This window comes from Plecotus auritus (genome assembly GCF_963455305.1).
Source record: "Plecotus auritus genome assembly, chromosome: X".
Taxonomy (NCBI): Eukaryota; Metazoa; Chordata; class Mammalia; order Chiroptera; family Vespertilionidae; genus Plecotus; species Plecotus auritus.
In genome coordinates, this window is record NC_137784.1 from 119,182,935 (window position 1) to 119,209,407 (window position 26,473).

Sequence of the window (26,473 nt, forward strand, 5' to 3'; positions counted from 1 at the left end):
CAGGGAACACATACAACTTAACAAAAGGAAGATAAACAACCCAATCAAAAAATGGGCAAAGGACCTAAATAGATACTTTTCGAAAGAAGACAGAAAGAAGCCCAAGAGACATATGAAAACATGCTCAAAGTCACTAATCATCCGAGAGATGCAAATCAAAACGACAATGCGGTACTATCTCGCACCTGTCAGAATGGCTGTCATCAACAAATCAACAAACAAGTGCTGGCGAGGATGAGGAGAAAAAGGAACCCTTTTGCACTGTCGGTGGGAATGAAGACTGGTGCAGCCACTGTGGAGAACAGTATGGAGTTTCCTCAAAAAACTAAAAATGGAACTCCCATTTGACCCAGTAATACCACTTCTAGGAATATATCCCAAGAAATCAGAAACACCAATCAGAAAGGATATATGCACCCCTATGTTCATAGCAGCACAATTCACCATAGCTAAGATTTGGAAACAGTCTAAGTACCCACCAGCAAATGAGTGGATTAGAAAACTGTGGTACATCTACACAATGGAATACTATGCTGTGGTAAGAAAAAAGAAGGAACTCTTACCATTTGTAACAGCATGGATGGAACTGGAGAGCATTATGCTAAGTGAAATAAGTCAGTCAGAGAAAGATAAATATCACATGATCTCACTCATTTGTGGAATATAATGAACAACATACACTGATGAACAACAACAGATCCAGAGACAGAGAAGCATCGATCAGACCGTCAAACCTCAGAGGGAAGGTAGGGGAGGGTGGGGGTACGGGGGAGAGATCAACCAAAGGACTTGTATGCATGCATATAAGCCTAACCAATGGACACAGACAACAGGGGGGTGAGGGCATGAGTGGGGGGGGGTTGGGGGGGTAATGGGGAATAAGGACATATGTAATACCTTAATCAATGAAGAAATGTTTTAAAAAAGAATAAATCACTTACGCATCATTCTGTTGAGACGAAAGCTGGTCCTGTTCAGTTAACTGATTATGCTGCTGTTGTTCTTTAACTGTGGAATAAAAGAAAGTTTATATAAGCATCATTCAGAAGCCACACTTCTTCCTTCCTTGAAGACCAATGACTCGCATGCATGCACACACACACCCATTCCCATTAAACTTCACAGTCTTGAAATAACCAGAGAGAAAACCAGTCTGAATTTGGAATGTGGAAAAGGACTGAAGAATTTAATATTTCATTCAAGAAATTGAAGTATATTACTAAAACCACCCTTACCCCAACATTGCCAAGCACTGATTACTTGAGGTCCTAAACAGTTGCTTCATGGTAAGGACTCAGAATTAATACAGTGGGTTTGATACGTTATTTCACAACTGCTTCTTAAGCACTAGAGTTCATTTTCTAGTGTAAAGTTCATTCTCCAAAATAGTTTAAACAAGCCCGTGAGTCTTGATTTCTTACTAGTTTAACAAGCCCTTTCATTATAGTTTAAAGTAAATATCATTCCCATTCCCTGTAAAACTTATCAGAAAATCTGAGTCAATGAACTTTACTATACTTATTTTTCTTAAAAAAAAAATACTGGCTTATAAGTTTACCTGTCAGAAGTTCTTGTTGCTTCAATAAAATATTCCTTATTTCTTTTAACCATATCATCTTCACATCTATATTTGAAGCCTAAAGATTTTTAAAAGGGGGAAGAAGAAGACATGTTTCCTCTAAAAAAGATAATTTATATTAAACCAATGTAATTAAGTTTATCAAATATGAACCTGAAAATGAGTCCTGAACCACCATATTCAAACTCTAACATTTTGATTCTTCAAACTTCTAAAAATCAAATAAGCAACCATCAAATTAGATGAAATAGTCAAAACCATTTTGAAACTGCCTTTAAATAATAACACTCACACAAAATATGAAATATAATATTCAGTTATTTTTGTAGGAGAGTTCTTTTAAAATATAAATGTTTTATGTTTAATTTTTGTAAAATAAAGTAAGTTCTACTGTTTCTGAAAAGACAAAATAGATTACTATTGCAGAGTAATCTTGATAACTGATGACAGCATGCATGCTTCCTTAAATATCCTCCATATACTTAAAAGATACATTTGTTTAAAGATAGCAAGAAGCCTTAAAACTAAATCAAGCCAAGAAAACATATTTTTATGAAATTGTAATCACCTAGTACAGAATTAAAACAAAGAAAAAGCACTTGGCACTTTAAACAGATAACATCATGGTCACCTGTCACAAGTTGTGATACAAATAATTATTGAAATTACAACATCCTCTTGAAATGTTCTCATTCCTCTACCCTTCACAAAAACAGGTTGGACCTTATAGCACATCTGGCCAGAGATTTAACCATAGTATTCAGTAACATAGATCAAGTTTCTATCGTCACATTGCTCTGTCTTGTAATCAGGTACTCTCTGAGTGCCAAGCACAAGAGAAACTCAGAACTGTTATCAATTTGTAACTCTAGAAACCTGATGGGGAAAGAGAAGCACCTGCCAAGCTCTTCGATAGCAGCTATAGTTGATAAATCTCCTAGTTAGGTTGTGAAAACTTAAAGCCCTAGAAAGCACCATAGGCATGTGTCATTTAAAAAAGCCGATTACTGAAAACAATGTTTAACTATACCAGAAAAAAATAGTAACTAAATAATATTTAAGTGACCTACATAAAAGGAATGAGACATTTTAAAATGTAACCAAAATGATTTATATTTTTTTTTCATTTTTTATTAAGTTATTATATGTGTACATATCTTACCATTGCCTCCCCCCACCCCACTCCCATACATGCCCTCACCCCCCAATGTTTTGCATCCGTTGGTTACTCTTATATGCATGCATACAAGTCCTTCGGTTGATCTTTATCTCCCCCACCTCTCCCTAGCCTTCCCGCTGTAATTTGACAGTCTGTTTGATGCTTTACTGTCTCTGTATCTATCTTTTTGTTCATCAGTTTATAATGTTCTTTATTATCCACAAATGAGTGAGATCATGTGATATTTTTCTTTCATTGTCTGGCTTATTTCACTTAGCATAATGTTCTCCAGTTCCATCCAAGTTGCTGCAAAGGGTAAAAATTCCTTCTTTTTTATGGCAGCATAGTATTCCATTGTGTAGATGTACCATAGTTTTCTGATCCAGTCATCTGCTGTCGGGCACCTAGGCTGTTTCCAAATCTTAGCTATGGTGAGTTGTGCTGCTATGAACATAGGGGTGCATATATCCTTTCTGATTGGTGATTCCAGTTTCTTAGGATATATTCCTAGGAGTGGGATTACTAGGTCAAATGGTAGTTCCATTTTCAGTTTTTTGAGGAAACTCCATACTGTTCTCCACAGTGGCTGCACCAGTCCGCATTCCCACCAGCAGTGCACGAGGGTTCCTTTTTCTCCACATCCTCGCCAGCACTTGTCATTTGTTGATTTGTTGATGATAGCCATTCTGACAGGTGTGACATGGTACCGCATTGTCGTTTTGATTTGCATCTCTCGGGTAATTAGTGACTTTGAGCATGTTTTCATGTGTCTCTTGGCATTCCTTCTGTCTTCTTTCCAAAAGATTCTATTTAGGTCCTTTGCCCATTTTTTTATTGGATCATTTATCTTCCTTTTATTAAATTGTATAAGCTGCCTGTAAATGTTGGAGATTAAACCTTTATCAGTGATAACATTTGCAAATATGTTCTCCCATACAGGGGGCTTTCTTGTTGTTTTGTTAATGGTTTCCTTTGCTGTGCAAAAGCTTTTTATTTTGATGTAGTCCCATTTGTTTATTTTCTCTTTAGCTTCCATTACCCTAGGAGCAGTATCAGTGAAGAAGTTCTTTCAGCATATGTCTGAGATTTTGCTGCCTGTGGATTTCTCTAGTATTTTTATGGTTTCCCATCATATGTTGAAATCCTGTATCCATTTTGAGTTTATTTTTGTGTATGGTGTAAGTGGGTGATCTGGTTTCATTTTTTTGCATGTATCTGTCCAATTTTCCCAACACCATTTATTGAAGAGATTGTCTTGACTCCATTATATGTTCCTGCCTCCTTTGTCAAATATTAATTGAGCATAGTGGTTTGGGTTGATATCTGGATTCTCTATTCTATTCCATTGATCTATATGTCTGTTCTTGTGCCAGTACCAGGCTGTTTTCAGAACAGTGGCTTTGGAATACAGCTTGAAATCTGGTATTGAGATCCCTCCTACTTTATATTCTTCTTTCTCAGGATTGCTGTGGCTATTCGGGGTCTTTTTTTATTTCAGATGAATTTTTGGAGAGTTCTTTCAAGGTCTGTGAAATATGCCATTGGTATTTTAATGGGGAGTGCATTGAATCTATTGATTGCTTTGGGTAGTATGGACATTTTAATGATGTTAATTCTACCAATCCATGAACATGGTATTCTTCCATCTGTTTACATCTTCCTCTATCTCTTTTTTCAGTGTCCTATAGTTTTCCGCGTATTGCTCTTTTACCTCCTTGGTTAGGTTTATTCCTAAGTATCTTAATTTTTTTGGTGCGATGGTAAATGGGATTGCTTTTTTAGTCTCTCTGTAAGTTCACTATTGGTGTTTAGAAATGCCATAGATTTCTTGGCGTTAATTTTGTATCCTGCTACATTGCCGAATTCATTTATTAAGTCTGTTAGATTTTGATGGAGTCTTTCAGGTTTTTTATGTACAATATCATGTCATCTGCAAATAAGGACAGCTTTACTTCTTTTCCAATTTAGATGCCTTTTATTTCTTCTTCTTGTCTAATTGCAATGGCTAATACTTCCAGTACTATGTCAAACAGGAGTGGTGAGAGTGGGTATCCCTGTCTTGTTCCTGTTCTCAGGGGAAATGGTTTTAGTTTTTGCCCATTGAGTATGATGTTAGCTGTGGGTTTATCATATATAGCTTTTATTATGTTGAGGTATGATCTTTCTATTTGCTGAGAGTTTTTATCAAGAAAGGGTGTTGGATTTTGTCAAATGCTTTTTCTGCATCAATTGATATGACTATGTGATTTTTATCTCTCAGTTCGTTTATGTGATGTATCACGTTTATTGATTTGTGGATATTGTACCATCCTTGCATTCCTGGGATAAATCCTACTAGGTCATGGTGTATGATCTTTCTGATGTACTGCTGGATCCGATTTGCTAGAATTTTGTTGAGGATTTTGGCATCTACATTCATGAGGGATATTGGCCTGTAATTCTCTTTCATTGTGTTGTCTTTATCTGGTTTTGGTATTAGGTTGATGCTGGCTTCATAGAAGGAGCTTGGAAGTGTTCCTTCCTCTTGAATTTTTGGAATAGTCTGAGGAGGATAGGTTTTAGTTCTTCCTTGAATGTTTGGTAAAACTCCCCTGTGAAGCCGTCTGGCCCAGGGCTTTTGTTTGCTGGAAGGTTTTTGATGACTGCTTCAAGTTCTTCCATAGTTATTGGCCTATTGAGATGTTTAGATTCTTCCTGATTGAGTTTTGGAAGGTTATATTTTTCTAGGAATATGTCCATTTCCTCCAGGTTGTCCAGTTTGTTGGAATAAAGTTTTTCTTAGTATTTTTTAACAATCCTTTGTATTTCTGTGGGGTCTGTTATTTCTCCTCTTTCATTTCTGATTTTGTTTATTTGGGTGTCTCTCTTCGCTTCTTGGTGAGCCTGGCTAGAGGTTCATCAATCTTGTTTATCCTTTCAAAGAACCAGCTCTTGGTTTTGTTGATCTTTTGTATTGTTTCTTTGGTCTCTGTCATTTATTTCTGCTCTGATCTTTATTTTTTCCTTCCTTCTGCTTACACTGGGCTTTTCTTGTTGTTCTTTTTCTAACTCTTTGAGTTGTAGGGTTTGGTAATTTATTACCATTGTTCCTTGTTTTTTGCAGTAAGCTTGTAGAGCTATGAACTTCCCTCTCAAGACTGCTTTCACTGTGTCCCATAGATTTTGGATTGTTGTGTTTTCATTGCCATTTGTTGCCAAGATGTTTTTTATTTCTTCCTTGATCTCTCCGGTAACCCAGTCATTGTTTAATAGCATGCTGTTTAGTCTCCATGTATTTGATCTTTTTTTATTGTAGTTGTTTTCCATTTTTATGCCACTGTGATCTGAGATGATACTTGGTATGATTTCTATCTTCTTGAATTTGAAGAGACTTTGCCTATGTCCCAGCATAGGGTCTATCTTTGAAAATGACCCATGTGCACTTGAGAAGAGTGTATATTCTGTGGCTTTGGGATGAAATGTTCTGAAGATGTCAATTAATTCCATCTGGTCTAATGAGTTATTTAGGATTGATGGTTCTTTGCTGATTTTTTGTTTAGGGGATTTGTACAGTGGTTATAGTGGGGTATTAAAGTCTCCAACTCTGATTGTATTGCTGTCAATCTATCCCTTGATATCGTCCAGGAGTTTTTTCATGTATTTGGGTGCTCCTGTATTGGGTGCTTATATGTTTACCGGAGTTATTTCTTCTTGATGGATTGCTCCCTTTAGTATTATGAAATGGCCTTCCTTATCTCTTGTTATGTACTTCACTTTGAGATCTAATTTGTCAAATACAAGTATTGCTACCCAAGCTTTTTTTTCATTTCCATTTGCCTGGAAAACCTTTTTCCATCCTTTCACCCTCAGTCTGTGTGCATCTTTTTTTCTGAGGTGGGTTTCTTTAGACACCAGATATATGGGTACTGTTTTCTTATCCAATCCATTACCCTGTGTCTTTTGATTGGGCCATTTAATCTGTTTACATTTAAAGTTATTATTAATAGGTACTTATTTGTCACCATTTTTATTCTTTACCCCTGTGTTCCTTCTTCGCTTCCTTTTTTTTTTTTTTTTTTTTTTAAGGCAGACCCTTTAGCATTTCTTGCATTGCTGGTTTGGTGGTGATAAATTCCCTTAGTCCTTTTTTGTCTCTGAAGCTCCTGATTTCACCTTCAATTTTGATTGATAGCCTTGCTGGGTACAGTATTCTTGGATTCAGACCCTTCCTTTGCATGACTTTGTATATTTCATTCCATCCCCTTCTGGCCTGATGAGTTTCTGTTGAGAAATTAGTTGCTAGTCTGATGGGGGTTCCTTTGTATGTAACTTTCTCTCTCTCTCTCTGGCCACTTTTAAGATTCTTACTTTGTCGTTGGTGTTTGCCAATTTAATTATAATGTGCCTTGGCATCAGTCTTTTGGGGTTCATTTTGCTTGGGACTCTGTGAGCTTCTTGGATTTGTGTAGGTTTTTCTTACCTATATCAGGATAGTTTTCTGTCATTATTTCTTCAAACAGGTTTTCTATTCCTTTATTTGTTTCATCTCCTCCTGGAACCCCTATTATGCAGATGTTGTTTTGTTTCATGTTGTCCCAAAGTTCCCTTAGGCTCTCCTCCTGCTTTTTAATTTTTTTTTCTAGAAGCTGCTCTACTTGGATATTTTTTCCCATCTTGTCTTCTAGCTCACTGATGCGGTCCTCTGCTTCTTCTAGTCTACTCTTGATGCTTTCTATTGAGTTCTTTATAGCAGCGATGTCATTTTTCATTTCTTCTTGGTTCTTCTTCATTTCCTCTTGGTTCTTACTTATGTTGTCGAATTTGTCTTCCATTCTTTTCAGCCACATTATGACCATTTCTCTGAATTCTTTCTCTGACATGTTGCTAGCCTCTATTTCGTTTACTTCTTTTTCTGGTGATGCCTGCTTTTCTTTCATATGCGGTCTGTTTCTTTGTCTCCCCATGCTCTCTCTTCTCTGGATGTCTGGTTATGTAGTTCTCTCTCTCCTTATCCCAAGTGAAATCTGACCTTTCTGTGGTGGAGTGTAGAGATCCTCTGAATCTGCGTGTTTGCGCCAATTGGGGACCGGTGTTCCGGGATTCGCAGCTGTTTGGTGGTTGTCACAGTTTTAGCTTTTCAAGCTTCTGATAAGATCCACTTTCCCCTTCAAGATGGCATGGTCTCCGTATCCTAGCTGGTCGCTCAGAGGGAACCCAGCCACAGTGGGGGCTGCCTAGTCAGGGGAACCCCGTTCCGCAGTCCCCCACCTTCTCCTGGAGTTTAGCTGTCCCTTAACTCGCCAACTAATACTCCCCATGCGACCCTCAGCTGTTCTTTCTTTCTGCTCCAGGACAAGGCTCGGGACCCGTCTGTCTATTCCACTGCCATTTTTTTCTGGAATCCCAAAATGATTTCTAGAAAAAACTTTAAATTACCAACCTGGACAATATAAATTTCTTCTTTCCCAGCATACCAGATTTCAAACTTGCGTTTATCTCCTTTTACATATTCAGTGATTCCAACTTCATCCATCTATAATATATGTCAAAATTTTCATGAGCATTTTGAATACGAAAATACATTAAACCTACCCCCATCACATTCTAAATAAAATTTCTCACTTGGGCAAAATACACATTTTATATTTAAAGAATATGAAATTATATGAAATGATATTTCAATCACAGACCTTAATATTTAAATGTTTTCAGTGAACTGTGCACTTATAGTGCAAACTTCATGCCCCATTCCAGTGATTGAAACAAAGGTTATATATCTGAACATTCAAGTAGTCCATCTAAGATTGAATTCTGTTATAAATTAATTGTATACTCTGAAAACAAGTTATTATATCAAAAAGAAAGTCAAAGTAAGTATCAATTGTGTGAAAAGGTCATCCAACTTTAATTTAAATAGTTATTTTTAACAATCATTTGCAAAACAAGTTAATCTTACAACTTATTACTTATCTCTATAGAAATCCTATAAGTTACAAACATCTGATTTATGGGGTATGGCAAAACCAGGCAGGTATACAAGGACCCCCTCCAGTTCTACCATTCTCTCAGCCTCTCTAGAAAACAAATAATCTGTCATGGGAGAATGATGTCTTTTTATAGCCAGTAAAATTTTTATATATAATATCCCTTCCTTACCACAGTTTTTCTTGTCCTCCATATGATTGTGCAAAGCACAGTCTCTTCCATTTTAATTCATTCAGTGCTGCTAATAGCATGGTTAATTCCATTTTGAGTAATTTTACTCCCTTTTACACACATTCTCCTTTAGTCCCCTTCTCCCTTCTCTTTTCTTTCAATTCTTGCCCAGTTATCTAAAGGAATATCTTACTTTCTATTCCACTATGAGCCCTACAAATGACCCTATTTAGGGCTGATAGGCATTCAAAGTAGTGCTAGTCAGAACTCCATATCAAGGAAAATAAAAAGGATTATATTTAGAAATGAAGTGTGACATATAAATAAAAGAGCCTGTGGCATCTACCCTGAATATAGTCAGAAATTACTTTCTGAATGTCCAAAAAAATGTCTTTATATTCCTACTCAACCACTCTAACCTACTTTTGCTCAAATATCAGAATTTAAAATAATAATCTCATATTCAATGTCTATTTAAATTGATTTTACTTCAATACATTACTTTGTCCCAATAACATGATAAGATGGAAAGCGCAAGGGCTTTGGAGTCCAAGAGGCTGACAATGGAATTGCATCTCTACCACTTATATATATAGTTATGTTTCTTAGTGCAAGTTGCTTAACCTTTCTGAACTTGTTTCCTCAACTATAAAATGGGGAGAAAACCTATTTCATAGAGTTGATATAGGATTAAATAACAGGCATTAAATGCTTTGGTCATACAATGAGCTTTGTAAAGTATGAGTTTGCTTTCTCAACTTCATTGTAACACATACAACGCATCATTATAGATTAAATGAGATTTTTCAAGTTACCCTGGAAATGTAACCATTATATTTATCAGACAATATTATTGTCAGTTTCAAATTACATGTATACAGAATATTGGTATACATTTATCAAGAACACACAAACTGGACAGTATACATCAAATAAATTAGAATGATTGCTACAGGGGTAGAGCGGAGGCAAGTGTGGAGAATGGGGATTAAAAAAGAATGAATGAAGGAGTAAAAGAATGAATGAACATGAACAGGCTTCTCACCTTGGTGTAGTGATTGAGAGCATGGACTATAGAGCAATCTGCCTGGGTCTGAAGCTGTACTGCACCAGCTACACGCTCGTGGGTAAATTACCTCTCTGGAACTTAGTTTTCCCATCCACAAAATGGGAATAATAGGTTACTTATAGTTCGCACTTATATAAAATTGCTATGTGGATCAAATGAGTTAACAATAATTTATAAACACTCAGAACAGTTCATAGCACATAGTAAGCATTGTGTGGTATGTTAATTTTTTAATAGATAATAACCCTTGCCAGTGTGGCTCAGTTGGTTGAGCATCATCTTGTGCACCAAAAGGTTGTCAGTCAGGGCATATACCCAGGTTGCAAGTTTGATCCCCAGTCAGGCAGGTGTGTACAGGAGGCAATAGATCTGCCTTTCTCTCTCACATCGATGTTTTTCTCAAAAAAAATCAATAAATACATATTTTTTTAAAAAATAGATGATAATAATAAATGCATGAACTTAAGTATCTGAAGAACTCAAATCTCTCCATTTGATTAACCTTAGGGACCTTTCTTTGCCTAGAAGGGGCCGATAAACTATAGCACACAATTATTAGAAAGTACATTGTCAGGCCATGGAATTGCAGCTTGTCATAATGAAGTCCACTAACAGTGAGAGAGAAGTTGCTCAACTATAGAGAGCATATGCATTCATGAAACCAGGAACCCAGAGTATTACCTAACACAATGACTAGTAATGCTAGCAATTATTTAATTCTGGAATCTCATGATAGGTAAGGAAGAGGAAGTAAGCATAGTGAAGCTTAAGAAATAGCCTACCTTCCATCTTTCTGTTAGAGGCATCACTATTTTCCCAGTAATCCTGGCCTAAATCCTTGCATGCATCACTGACTAATCTCTTTTATTAGAAATACTAGGAATTATTGGGGAACCAAAGAAAAATCACTCATTTTTCCCTTCAAATGTCAGGTATTTATTTCCTGCATCTAGTAAGTCAACAAGCCCATCTAGCTACATTCCATTGAAATGTTTCTTGCATCTATCCCATCTTCTGTTTCCACGGTTACCATTGTAGTTTGAATTCTCATGATTTCATTACCTCACAGCAGTCCCTACTTACTCTAATGTATTCTAGAAATATTCTGTTGGTAGGTCCATCATTGTGACAAATTAAAGGTAACATGAAAATTCAATACAAATCAGAAACACTGCATTCAGTATTAAGTAGGTCACTCCACAAGTAAAGAGTTAACCAAATGGATTTAGGTAAAGTACCTTCCCAAGAAGAGATCTGCATTCTGTCCAATATCAATTGTAAATTCTTTGCTTCTCAACCAATGTTTATTAGAGACATAAAAGACCCTTGGAGATTTGGGGGTTTGAAGGTGGGTTGCTAATATCAAAGGAGCAATTGGGCATTTGTTATGAAAAAAAGTAAGAGTTTTAAAGAAGTTATAACACTCCTGTCAGTTTAGAAGTAAAGCAGGGAAAGAGGACAGTTGGAGACCTAACCCTGGCCAGGAACCTTGTTAGGAATAGCATGGAACTGGTGACCCTCAGAAGGGTCAAAAGCAGGGCCTGCTTATGTAGTAGCCTTCTGACATAAACACCTCAGGCCTATCTCAGGACACATTGCCTGTTCTCTTTATTACTGCTGATAAAAATGTCATCAATTCTCAAATATATACAACAATGAGAGAACATGCTCATGAAAAATGATTTGTATGCATGCATATGAGCATAACCAATAGATACAGACAGTAGCGGGGTGAGGGCATGTGCTGGGAGTGGGAGTGGCTGGAGAGAGGTCAATGGAGGAAAAGGGAGACTCATGTAATACTTTAAACAATAAAGAACCTAAATTTAAAAAAAAAAGAAAAATGACTAAAATGATTGTGGTTGGGGAATCAAGTGTAATAATTTTCTCTACTTTCTAAATTTTTCTATAGAAAATGCTATATTGCTTTTACAATTTAAAACTTTAAAGATAAAATTAATTAGGTGTAAAAAAATAAAATTCGCCAATTACAGACTCATGCGAATCAGAAGTTCCTCTTGTCAAACATCAGAACCAGCTGGGAATATCACTGGACTGCCTGTGACTCCCTCAAACATTATTGGTCTCATTTTCATACCAAACTAATATTAGAACAGAATGGTAGTCTGGGTTATAGAAGAGAAGAAAGTAATTTCAAAAGATAGGACAAGACAAGTATGGACAGGATTCAGCTGTAGGTAGGTTTGAATACTGAGGGAGATGCTAGGGAATGGAGGAGGGATACAAAAAGGAAGGTGGGGAAGGGCTAAGCACATTTCATTTTTAAATTACACTAAGGAAAAGGAATAAATTCTTTCCTCATTGTCTCTTGTTATAAAAGCTCCCTGATACCAAGAACTCCACACAGTACCACCAGTAAGAGTGCTCATGGAGGAGCCTGGGTCACTTCTCATTATTTCACACTAGGGAGCCCCCTTGGGGACTGCTTAGGATTGGAGTGAGAGAGAAAAAGGATGGAGGCAAAGCTCTGCCCTGCCTCACTCATATCAGGCAGAGAATTTCTGCTTTACCTGACTTCTATATTAGACATCTACTTAAGATTTTATAGACGGGAGAAGCCAAAATGGGTGAAGGGTGTCAGAGGGAAGAAAAACTTCCAGTTATAAAATGAATAAGTCTGCAGGATGTAAGGTATAGCATGATAATTATAATTAATAATATTATGTTGCATATTTGAAGGTCACTAACAGTTCTTGTCACAAGAAAACATTTTAACTGTGTGGTGATAGATGTTAACTAGGCTTATTGTGGTGATCATATCACAATGAATACAAATATAAAATTGTTGTACACATGAAACTAATATAATGTAATAGGTAAATTATACCTCAATTAAAAATATTGTTTAAACAAAGGGATGTACCACCAAAGTATAAAACCCACTCATTTGAAGTGAAAAATTACACAAACTTAAATATATATGTGAAAGAAAATTAGATTATGCAATTCAAATTGTCTTACTTTTAAAGAGCGCTTAAAACTGTATGACGGGTATCTACCAGAGCCTTCTCCACTTTCAACACGTCTTTTACAAAAAACAATGGCTTTTTCATACAAGAAAAGGTGCCGCTGCATTGGTTTGAATCTAGCAAAATCCTTCATTTTTGTAGCACCTTTTTTGTGTCCAGTCCAAACACTGAATGCACCCTGCATTATCATCTTGCCCAGCTCATTTAAGTTTCCCTAGAATTAAAAATCAAAACTCATTAGTACAAGGCAGAGCTACATTCAGATTCCTGACATTAACATTACAGTGTTTAGCTTAAACTGCTAAAATCCTGATGCATAATTGATATAGTTTTTAAACTTCTTACATTAAAGCATGCCATGTGTCAAACTAGTTACAAAATTACTATGGGGTATGACATCTAAAAAGCTTCCTTTACCCTGGCTTAATGTTCATGTCTCCATGTGGAGGTAGTTTAGATAGGGAAACTCTCCTCATCTCTTCCTCAATCCTGATTGGCGAGTGACACCTACCAGTCCAAGTTTCTCCACTGGGTGGAGCTACCTCTAAAGATTTTATCTTTTTCTTCAATACCTATCCTGGAATAGGATGAGAAATACTGGGACAATAGGTCTCCTTAGAAGACCCAAACAAGATCACACAAGGTCTAGACTTGGGGGTAGGCTTTTGGGGACAAAGAGCTTATCACAACTCAATTTGGCTGGTGACCTGAAGCAATTCTCTCCTTAGCATTATCAGAAAGGTATGTGAACATGCTTACCCCCTAAAATTGTAACAACCATTAAAATCTACTTACAACATAGCCATTTATTGCAATCTGATGCATAGAGTCATTAACTGACTTCAGTAAATCCAGCATTGTGTCAAGTGCCACCTTTAATAGTTCAGATCCTTCACAGTCTTTACTATATTTTAATAGTTCCTGTAATTAGAAGTCAAGAATTAGACTTAATAGTAGGCAGATATTAATAGCTGGAGAAAATGAATAAAATTTCAGCCAACATGCTTTCAAGGAGGAGTTCAAAGATAATGTCACTTTTTTGAGTAGTTTCTTTCATATGCTATTTGTCACATTAATACTATATTTAATAACAATGTCAAAATTGGAGAAGAAATGGAATATTGCCTAAACAGTATAAAGCAAGGGACATTCAATGCTTTTAGAGCTGAAGAACAAAGTTTTTAGGACATACTAGAGATTAGTTTGTAAAGCAATCATATTTTTTGGTCCTGTACATACAAAAATTTACTTTTCTCCTTTATTGTTGAAAGTATTGCAGATGTCCTCTTTGTTTGTTTGTTTCTTCCCCATTGACCTCCTGCACCCTGAAACACCCCCAGGCCTTTACCACTCTATTGTCTGTGTCCCCTGGGCTATGCATAGAGCCTGCCTTTCCTCTGAAACTCATCAGTCTGTTTCATGCGTCTATGTTTCTGGATCTATTTTGTTCATCAGTGTATTTTGTTCATTAGATTCTACATATGAATGAGATCATGTGATACTTATCTTTCTCTAACTGGTTTATTTCACTTAGCATAATACCCTCCAGGTCTATCCATGTTGTTGCAAATAGTAAGAGTTGTTTGTTTGTTTGTTTTTTAAGCTGCATAGTATTCCATTGTGTAAATGTACCAGTTTTTTTATCCACTCATCTGCTATGGGCCCTTGAGCTGTTTCCAGATCTTAGCTATTGTAAATTGAACTGGTCTGAACATAGGGGTACACATATTCTTTCTTATCAGTGTTTCTGATTTCTTAGGATATATTCCTAGAAGTGGAATCACTGGGTCAAATGGCAGTTACATATTTAATTTTTTGAGGAAACTCCATACTGTTTTACACAGTGGCTGCACCTGTCTGCATTCCCACCAGAGGTGTACTAGGGTTCCCCTTTCTCCACATCCTTGCCAGCACTTGTCATTTGTTGATTTGTTGATGATAGTCATTCTGACAGGTGTGAGGTCATGGTCATTTTAATTTGCATCTCTCTGATGATTAGTGAATTTGAGCACTTTTTCATATGTCTCTTGGCTTTCTGTATGTCCACTTTAGAAAAGTATCTATTTAGGTCCTTTGCCCATTTTTTAATTGGATTGCTTGTCTTCCTTTTGTTAAGTTGTATGAGTTCCTTATATATTTTGGAAATTAACCCTTTATCAGATATATCATTGGCAAATATGTTTTCCCATGCAGTGGGCTCTATTTTCATTTTGTTGATGGTTGCTTTTGCTGTGCAGAAGCTTTTTATTTTGATGTAGTCCCATTTGTTGATTTTCTCCTTAGTTTCCTTTGCCCTAGGAGATGTATCTGTAAACATATTGCTATCAGAGATGTCTGAGATTTTTCTGCCTATGCCTTCTTCTAATATTTTTATGGTTTCAAGACTTACATTTAAGTATTTTATCTGTTTTGAGTTTATTCTTGTGTATGGTGTAAGTTGGTGGTCTAGTTTCATTTTTTTGCATGCACCTGTCGAATTTTCCCAGCACCATTTATTGAAGACTCGCTCTTTACTCCATTGTATGCTCTTGCCTCCTTTGTCAAATATTAATTGAGCATAATGGCTTGGGTCAATTTCTGGGTTCTCTGTTCTTGTGCCTGTATCAGGGTGTTTTGAGTACAGTGGTTTTGTGGTATAACATGATATCTAGTATTGTGATTCCCCCAACTTTGTTCTTTTTAAGATTGCTGCAGCTTTTAGGGGTCTTTTTTGGTTCCAAATAAATTTTTGTAGTGTTTGTTCTAGACCTGTGAAATATACCATTGGTATTTTAATAGGGATTGCATTGAATCTATAGATTGCTTTGGGTAATATGGACATTTTAACAATGTTGATTCTATAAATCCATGAACATTATATTCTTCCACTTGTTTATATCTTCCTCTATCTCTTTTTTCAACATCCTGTAATTTTCAAAGTATAGGTCTTTTACCTCCTTGGTTAAATTTATTCCTAAGAATCTTAATTTTTTGTTGCAATGGTAAATTAGATCATTTTTTTTTTCATTTCTCTTTCTGAGAGTTCATTATTGGTGTATAAAAATGTCATCGATTACTGTGTGCTAATTTTGTATTCCGCTACATTGCTGAATTCATTTATTAAATCTAGTAGTTTTTAATGGAGTCTTTATGGTTTTCTATGTATAATATCATGTTATCTCTGAATAATGACAGTTTTATGTCCTCCTTTCCAATTTGGATGCCTTTTATTTTTTCTTCTTGTCTGATCGCTATGGCTAAGACTTCCAGTACTACATTGAATAAGAGTGCTAAAAGCAGACATCCCTGTCTTGTTCCTGTTCCTAGAGAAAATGGTTTTAGTTTTTGCCCATTGAGTATGATGTTGTGAAAATACATTTTAAAACAAGCTATGCTGTATTTATATTTAACACAACACTTTCACATTACACAAAAGGTGTGCCATCTTCACTTTCCATTGAGAAGACCCATATTAAATGCAGTTGCAAAACTATAAGAAATATTTGCTTAGTTCTTCTTAACAACAGTAAAAGTTCTATAGTAAATGTTATAAATATGTCAATGTAACATGCATGTACAATTAAAGAGCTAAAGAGACACCAGATATTCTCAACTTTACATCTATGCTTCCAGCACTTGCATAGCCAGTGAGCCAAAGGAACACACTGAGTTGATCCTACTGCTAAACCCAGCCTTCCTAGTCATTGAGTCTACCTATTTCTAGTGTTTACTAGTCTTCTAATCCCTTTTCATGACTTTGGCACATCTGACCCAAAGTAAAGAAAGAAACAAATGCTTAATGTACTTACCTTCAACAGTAACTGATATTTAGTGAGTCGTTGTACTGGTTTGAGTAAATAGGAATCCAGACCAAGTCTGTGTTTTAATTTTCTTTGACATTCCTGTGATTAAAATATAATTATCAATAAATTTAAATAAAGACATAGTCCTGTGAAAATGCCAAGTGTTCATTTATTGGACCCAATGATGGCAGGTTTCTTACATCACAAGGAAAATTTACCAGAAAAATTGATGTTACATGTGGTATGACCATTAGAGGCAGTATATTTGAAAAAACTACAGTAAACATTATTTCAAGGATTTGTGAGATAGAAAATTCAAAATTTCAAAGAATAAATATTTCTATATAAATTCACATTGATGTGGAATGTTCAAAAGGAAAGAAAGCAACAAATGGCCATAGATGAACATTACTAAAAAGTTCTTCAAAATATCCAAGAAAAATAACAGAAGGTTCAGCTCCACAGGCCAAGGCCCAGAAAAGGAATAGATTATACTGAATATAAATCAGATTGGGCATGAGAAGAGGTTTTTTTAATATCACAAGAAAAATACAGCCCTCATTAACTGGCTCTATATTCCCTGCCACTATAAATATAAGGGTCAGAACTCTGGGTCTTGGGAACATAGTAGGTTCTATAATAAGGCTAAGGTGGGGGCTGTGTAGGATGAAATGTGTGTATAGGAAGTGCAGAATACAAAAGAAGTGGAAGAGGTTATTATCTATGTAAGATTCAGGACCCCCATCTGGATATGGATAAAACCCAATATATAATCTAATTCAAACAATTATCAATCTTAACCCATGTTGGGAAGCAGCAACATAAGCATGATATTGAAGATTTAGAGTTAAATACCAAAAGAAGTAGCTAAAAGTGGTTGCCTCTGGGGAGCAGCATAAATGTGGTTGTGTGCATGTGTATGTGTGTGCATATGTGTGTATTTGGGGGAGGGTAAAATTGCTTTTTAATCAATATATGTATATGCTGATTAAAGTACTGAAAGTACTTTAATTTACTTAAAATAGAAAATGAATTTATAAATAAAAAATATCCCAGTATCTTTCAGAAAGAATATATCCAAAACCTGAATAATTACTATACCTGGAAAAAGGCGCATTCTGAATACTTCTTCCAAATTGCCTCTGATCTGGGTTTATTCTGACAATATTTTGCATACATCTGAAAATCAGTTTTCTGTGATAAAAGCAAGTTCAAATGTATTACCAATTATGAACATGTACTTTTCTTATCAAGAAAGTAAGAGCAAAAGAGTTACCATCTCACACCTGTCAGTATGGCTATCATCAACATATCAACAAATGACAAGTGCTGGCGAGGATGTGGAGAAAAAGGAACCCTCATGCACTGCTGGTGGGAATGCAGACTGGTGCAGCCACTGAGGAAAACAGTATGGAGTTTCCTAAAAAAGCTAAAAAATGGAACTCCCATTTGACCCAGTGATCCCACTTCTAGGAATATATCCCAAGAAACCAGAAACACAAATCAGAAAGGATATATGCACCACTATGTTCATAGCAGCACAATTCACCATAGCCAAGAATTGGAAACAGCCTAGATGCCCATCAACAGATGAGTGGATTAGAAAACTGTGGTACATCTACACAATGGAATACTATGCTGCTGTAAAAAGGAAGGAACGCCTACCATTTGCAACAGCATGAATGGAGCTGGAGAGCATTATGCTAAGTGAAATAAATCAGTCAGAGAAAGATAAATATCACATGATCTCATTCATTTGTGGATTATAATGAACAACATAAACTGATGAACAAAAACATCCAGAGATAGAGAAGCATCAATCAGACTGTCAAACCTCAGAGGGAAGGTAGGGGAGGGTGGGGGTATGGGGGAGAGATCAACCAAAGGACTAGTATGCATGCACATAAGCATAAACAATGGACGGAGACAGCAGGGGGGTGAGAACATGTACAGGAGTGTGGGGGGGCAATGAGGGGATATGCACACATATGTAATACCTTAATCAATAAAAAAAAAGAAAGTATGAGCAAGAGTGAGGAGAGAAACCAAGATGGCGGCATAGGTAAACACCTAAACTGCTGCCTTGCACAACAATTTCAAAACTACAACTAAAAGACAAAACGGACATCATCCAGAACCACAGTAAGGCTGGCTGAGTGGAAATTCTACAACTAGAAGGAACTAGAAAAGCATACTGAGACTCAGAGGAGCTGCAGGAGGCAGAGGTACCGAGACATGCGCACAGAGAGGACTGGCAACTGAGTGCACAGCTGGCTTTCTCAAGCCGGAGGGAGAAAAAAGCTCCTGACTGCGCTGAACTCCAGTTCCCTGGGGAGCCAGACTCATATGGGGTGAAACTTGACTGTCAGGAAAAAGAAAAGCACACTGAGACTCAGAGGAACTGTGGTTACTGAGGCGCACGCGCGGAGAGGGTGAGCAACTGAGTATGCGGCTGGCTTTCTCAAGCGGGAGGGAGACAAAAGCTCCCGACTGCACTAAACTCCAGTTCCGGGCGAGACTCTGGGGGCCCAGACTCATTCGGGGAGAAACTGGACTGTCTAGCAGTAGGCGGAACTTGAGGGCGGCTTTCTCTCAGAGGTGATTACAGCGACTACCATGGGACACTGAGACACAGGGGCCTATTAAGGCAGGGCTGATGGAAAATCAAAGCTGTCTGCTCTGCCCTGAGACTCTGCACCATCCAAGCTGAGCACAGGGGCTTTTGCATGTCTTATCTCGTAAGGGTGTCTCCAGCACAGAAGTTCTCCCGGCGTAGACACAGCTGATCCTCACAGCCAATTGGCCTGGAGATCAATTCCTCCCAGTGATATCAACAACAATCAAGACTTAACTACAATAAGACTGTGCACACAGCCCACAAAAGGGTGCACCAAGAGTATCCACCTCAGGTAACTGGGGAGGCTGAGCCACTGGGCCTTATAGGACACCTGGCACACAAAGAAAGCCACTCTATCAACTCAGGGAATCAACCAAAATGCGGAGACAAAGAAATAGATCACAAATGAAAGAAATGGAGGAAAGCAAATGACTGGATATAAAGTTTAAAACCATGGTTATAAGGTTTATCAAGAATTTCCTAGAGAAGGCCGATTAATTTAGCGAGACCCTCAAGGATATGAAAAAGGACCAAGTAGAAATTAAGCATACACTGACTGAAATAAAAAATATTATACAGAGACCTAACAGCAGACTAGAGGATCACAAGAATCAAGTCAAAGATTTGAAAATCAAAGAAGCAAAAAACACTCAACCGGAAAAGCAAAAAGAAAAAAGAATCCAAAAATATGAAGATAGTGTAAGGAGCCTCTGGGACAACTTCAAGCATACCAACATCAGAATTATGGGGGTGCCAGAGGAAGAGAGAGAGCAAGATACTAAAATCCTATTTGAAGAAATAATGACTGAAAACATCCCCCACCTGGTAAAAGAAATAGACTTACAAGTCCAGGAAGCGCACAGAACCCCAAACAAAAGGAATCTAAAGAGGACCACACCAAGACACATCATAATTAAAAGGCCAAGAGCAAAAGACAAAGAGAGAATCTGAAAAGAAGCAAGAGAAAAACAGTTAATTACCTACAAGGGAGCACCCATACAACTGTCAGCTGATTTCTCAACAGAAACTATGCAGGCCAGATGGGAGTGGCAAGAAATATTCAAAGTGATGAATAGCAAGAGCCTACAACCAAGATTACTCTACCCAGCAAAGCTATCATTCAGAATTGAAGGGCAGATAAAGAGCTTCACAGATAAGAAAAAGCTAAAGGAGTTCATCACCACCAAACCAGTATTATATGAAATGCTGAAAGGTATTCTTAAAGAAGAGGAAGAAGTAGAAAAAGGTAAAGATAAAGATTATGAACAACAAATACATATCTATCAACAAGTGAATCTAAAAATCAAGTGAATAAAAAAATCTGATGAACAGAATAAACTGGTGAATATAATAGAATCAGAGGCATAGAAAGGGAGTGGACTGACAATTCTCGGGGAGAAAGGGGTGTGGGAGGTGTGGGAAGAGACTGGACAAAGGTCATATACCTATGGATGAGGACAATGTGGGGGAGGTAAGGGCAGAGAGTGGGGTGGGATCTGGGTGGAGGGGAGCTATGGGGGGAAAAAGAGGAACAACTGTAATAATCTGAACAATAAAGATTTATTAAATTTAAAAAAAAGAGTGAATGTGGCTAAGCATTATAGGGAGAGTGGCCTAAAGTGCTGGAACACTGGCAGCTGGTCAGAAACCCTCTTTATAGTCCAAGAACAGCATGTCCATCAGAACAGATAGAGGGACACATAATTATCCAAGTAATTTCACAGCTTCTACTTACCAAGTTTGAGAGAGGGAGAAAAGCCTTCTCTGAATGAACTATAAAAGCAAACTCATATTTTCACAACTGTGAGCTAATAGGTTACCAATAAATATGCTCTTCCTATGGTGTTAGTCATTCGATTGCCTGGTGAGTGAATTTGTAGCTAACTTCCAATGTCCTTGATTTATCATTGAGACATATTATTGTACCATGACCCAATTAGACATCTGCCCATGCTATTCTCTCTCCCTGGAACCATCTTTATTTGAGCCTTATCTAATGGGATGCCTCTTACTCACTCTTTAACATTCATTTCATGAGTCATTTCTTCTATAATACCATTATCTATATCTCCGGTCTATGTAAGATTCACTTCTTCTTGGCCCCTATAGAATCATTTGTCTATCTCCAACATAGCACAACTCACACTGTACACAATGGGTTCCCTATTTTTCTCTGTGAATCGTCTTGGGCTTGGTACCCACATAGCCTAGCATAGTGGTTGATGCATAGTATTTTCTCAGTAGATGGCTGTTAAATGTATAAACATATCAAAAGACATGTATTAAACTACCACTGGTTACCAAGGACTCTGCTAACCTTATGAAAGATACTAGTACAAAGATATATAGGATATGGACCCTACCTCAAAAAGTTTTCCATCAAGTGGAGAAAGAATTCATGAATATATGTAAAGATGCATAGTAAATGTAAAATCCCCAATGAATACCATGGTCATTAAGTCTGACAGGAGTCCAAAGGAAAGAGATACTGCTGTTGCTTAGGGGAAAATATGGGCATAGTTTAAATGTGTTTCAACTTAGGATATGTTGAGAAAGGTAATAACACAAATTTCTTTCTTAACCTTATTATTTTCTCAGTCCATAAATACTTTCTCAGATATATATTAGGAAGCTTTCAATAATCTCTGCTATCCAATTGACTCTCAAATTAAGACAGAACTGATATTTCAGGAACAGGAAGAACTAGATAAGCAGAGAACATTCTGAGAGGAAACTCTAATGGAGGAGAGTATGATTACAAAACTTGAGAAGTCAACTGTATTAACTATACTCTTGGGACATGGAGAAATGAGCTTCCCTGAATGATCTCATAGAATAAAAAAACAAAACAAAACAAAAACAGCTCTCTGTGTTGCAAGGTGCTGTGATAGATGCCTTGGGTCTGAAAGCCATACTACATTTGATTCTACTAAGACTTCCCATGTATTAGAGGGGAATACCAAGGCATCTCAGGCTAAAAATTAACCAAGCCAAGAATGGTTGTGCTAAGATGATTCCCAACTCTCACATCTTCATAGCTTGGATGGTCCTTGGACTCCTGGGATCACCCAGGGGTCAGTGGACACAAGCTGAGCCACTGAAGCATTTGCTAGCACAGAACACAATGGCCATTTGCATGCTCTCAATATCCTATTGCAACAGTTTCTGTAACAAAACCTGGTTTAGCATTAAATACTTGCTTGAGAGATGTCTCCTCTAAAAATATAAAGACATAAAGAACAATACCTACCTTGTCTCTAAATCTGTTCTTATAAAATTAGCTGCTATTTTGGTGGTCCATATTTATATATTTTAAATAATAATTGAACTAACCCTTTCCAGGAAACAAAGTCCGACTCTTTCTGGAGCATCAATGCAATTTTCCAGACTGCTCATGAAAAGGCTATGAAAATTTCAGAGAAAAAGAATAATATGTTTATGGGAAATAAATTGATCAATAACCCTTTAAATAATATCATGAAAAATAAAATTCAATTCAGCAATTACATACTTGCTATGGAATTCATATATTTCTGCCATATTTCCAAAGAGAACATCCTTTTTATTTCTCAGGAGAGGTGGCATAAGATCAAACATCTCTGGATTATCCATCTCTGCTTTATAGCCCTACCCAAAATAAATACATTTATTCAGTTAAAAAAAGATTCATATTAACAGTTGATTGGCCCACCAAAGGTGTATGTACAACAAAATATATAGGGGATTAGTGGGTGAAGCTGCTTGTAATTTTAACATTAAATCTTCTATTTCCCAAAACTATACATTATCATTATTTTTTAGAAAGTAGGACAAGGCAGTGAAGGTTTTCTACTCGATGGGTAAAATAAAATGATAGCTCATTGGCCTTCAGGGTACTTTGTAGTATAGGAAACAAAATAGAAACCAAGTATGAAAAATTATATTACAGGTCATTAACTTCTACTTAAGCTAGCAATAAGTGTTTAGGTTTTTTCAGACCAAATTCATACTATGACATTTGTATGAAATGAATGTTTTTCTCCCATTTTTAGATCTTTACATCACAATCTCTAAATAGTATCATGGGAATAATCAGAACAATCTGCTGTATCACTAAGAGAACAGCTTCTCTCCTCTATAATACATTCTTAATCCACAATTCTTACTCCTGAGGGAGAACCTGAATACCCATATCTGACAAACATGCAGTCTCAAACAATAGCAGAAATACCCACTGCTGCCATGTGACAATCAAGGAAGCATGCGGGAAGGGAAGACTGCCCTAAACACTTCCTAACAGATGTAGCAGGGGAGTATTCAGGAAAAGATGGGAAAATAGTTTGACTTCCTTACCAACAAAACAGTAAACAGCTCGCGAACATAAATCTTCTCAGTCTGTATCAACTCATTTAGGACATGGCTAAAATAAAAAGATCATATTTATCAATTATTTTATTGTTTTAGAATTGTAATGCAATATTTCAGTTATTATAAATTGTCTAATGTAAAAATTGTTAATGCACAGGAACTACCAATAGTTTTGGTTTTATTATCAAAATGTAAAATTAATTCTATGGTTTCTAGAATAAGTACCACAACAAGATTTACCATAAGATTCTAAAATATATTTAAAAGAATGGGGAACAGCACTCAGGACTTATTTTTAAATGAAAAAAAAACACCTTTATTTCTAACTCACTAAGTTTAAGAATCAATTTACTAAAACCTCACAAACTCTATTCCCAAAAATCTGGGAAATACTATTGGGGAGGGGGGCAACACAGTTTCTTAGTTGTAGTTCCCTCTCTATCTCCCTCTCCCTCTAAAAGAAATATTTGAATTTTAAGCATAATTTTTCCTTTTTCCCAGTAATGTTCTGATATTTTCCAAGACATTAAGTGGGTTTATTATACTGGGTTTCCCAAGTATAAATCATACTTAAGTTTCTGTAATAATTTTGATTACTAGCTCTTTATAATAAAACTAGAGGCCCAATTCACAAAATTCATGCAAGAGTAGGCCTTCCTTCCCCCGGCTGCCAGCACTGGCTTCCCTCTGGCACCCAGGACCAAGGCTTCCCTCCATCCCCCAGCAGGCAACTGGGACCAAGGCTTCCCTGGTAGCCCCGGCTTCTTTGGGAAGGTCATCCAGAAGGACGTCTGGTCTAATTAGCATATTATGCTTTTATTATTATTGATACATTTTCCTTCCAAAGCAATTTCCAATTGACATTGTATTTAAAATTTGTTTCCCCCACTATAAGTAATCCTTTTAATTTAACTTCTATCTTTAGCCTCTTTTTTATTTTTTACCTTTTAATCATTAACCTTTAAAAATCTTTAATACACACACACACACACACAGGGTGGGGCAAAGGTAGGTTTTACAGTTGTTAATATGGAAAATAATACATTCAATAAATAATATAAGCATAAACTCTGTGTTTTGTGTACTCACAACTATAAACCTACTTTTCCCCACCCTGTATGTGTCTGCATACACCTTGCTCTAAAATACTGGCTACTTACAACTGTATGATATAAAATTTAAAAGGTGAATATATTCATCTCTGGAATGTTAACAGAATGCTATAAAAGTGAATGAAACAATGATTATTAACATGTACAAAATAACAGTTTATATATACATAATCCTTTGTAGTTTTTGGAACACTGTCCCATTCACTCTGACCTCATTTACAAAAGAGGAGACTAATATTCTGTAAAGGTCTAGTTAATTTTCAAGTCACATAAACAGAGTATATGTTGACCAGGTCTAAATGCAAGAGTTTTGATATCTCATCTAGTGTTCTTTTCATCAAATCCTGTATAATCCCAAACTGTGAACTCAAAATCCCAAACATGTTCGCCTTGGACACTGAATCAGTGACTCCTACGAGTAGATGTATATATGTCTGTTAATAAATTAAAAAATACTTCTTTAAAACATCCAAGGTATTGTTATTGTTCAAACTGGAGGATGGACCAGAACTTCTCTTCTCTAGACACTCATGCACCACTTCAATCTGAAATGATGAAAATAAGTTAAATTAGCATCTAAGTAGGCATAGTTCTTCTTCAAAAAAATCTAGCTCAAATTAAGTTTTCTCTAGGTCCAAACTGTATAGATAAATTGAAAAATAACCCTATGATTATTTATTCTTTCAGATATAACTCTGTATGTACTATTAAAAAAAACATTTGAGTTGTCTAAGAGGGCAAATTTAAGATAATAATTAGAATTTGCTCTATATATTAAGTAATGTTTCATTTATTTGGCACTTTGGGGAAATGAGGTTAATTCATAAAAAGCTTATTGTGCAAATAACTAAAGTTTGTTCATTGAAGAACCAAAATAGCTTGTCAACCTTAATTTTTTAAAATATTTTTATTGGGGTTTTTTTAGAGAAAAGAAGGGAGAGGGAAAGGAAGGGGAGGGGGATGAAAGGAGGGAGGAAGGAAGGGAGGGAGGGAGGGAGGGGGGGAGAGAGAGAGAGAGAGAGATCCACTTCCTCCTGCATGCCCCCTACTGTGAGTAGGAAACCAGGCAGGTGCCCTCACTGGGAATTGAGCTGGCAACCCTTGGAGCATGGGAGGACGCCCCACCAACTGAGCCACACCAACCAGGGCTCAACCTTAATGACTTTTTATGGAAACCTTTCTAGGAAATATTACATGAACCCTTGAATTCTTTAACCCAGGATACAGAACACCATTGATCCTTTTCCTATTCACTCAGTGGCATCAATCATGAACGTAAATGATATGATAAAATCTAATGATATACTCCAGGACTAGTAAGATGTGCAGAAATGTCTATTGTTTATTGAAATGACTGTTGCCTGTTCATCTGTCTCTGCTCTCTGCCACATGTCAGTTGTTGCTACAAGTGACCTCCCTGATCCTAAACTGCTAACTTATTTGCAGATTTTATGGGACTTGGACTGCCTTACTGAATCAATTGCATGAGATTTATCACAAAATTAGCATTTTGCTCTTCAGAAGCATCTGAAGTATATTCCAGGGATCCTAGCTGTATTGAAGAGCTGAAATGAGCAAAAACCCTAACCTCCAAGTAAGTGTAGCATTACTTTGTAACAACTGGAACCCCAAACCAAGTACAAGACTTATCAGCTAAAATGTATTTCCACAGAATATGATCTA

The 26,473-nt window shown here is 36.6% G+C and overlaps 1 protein-coding gene across 1 annotated transcript in view; it reads right to left on the reverse strand.

Moving 5' to 3' along the window:
• The window catches only part of MCF2 (MCF.2 cell line derived transforming sequence), a 109,625-nt gene that overhangs the window by 14,673 nt on the left and 68,479 nt on the right, over positions 1-26,473 (reverse strand). The window contains 11 exon segments of the mRNA XM_080653643.1: positions 942-1,008; positions 1,559-1,637; positions 8,158-8,250; positions 12,925-13,146; positions 13,728-13,853; positions 16,721-16,813; positions 17,816-17,908; positions 22,665-22,734; positions 22,843-22,958; positions 23,664-23,730; positions 25,247-25,335. Of these exon segments, the coding sequence (XP_080509769.1) occupies positions 942-1,008; positions 1,559-1,637; positions 8,158-8,250; positions 12,925-13,146; positions 13,728-13,853; positions 16,721-16,813; positions 17,816-17,908; positions 22,665-22,734; positions 22,843-22,958; positions 23,664-23,730; positions 25,247-25,335 (1,115 nt within the window).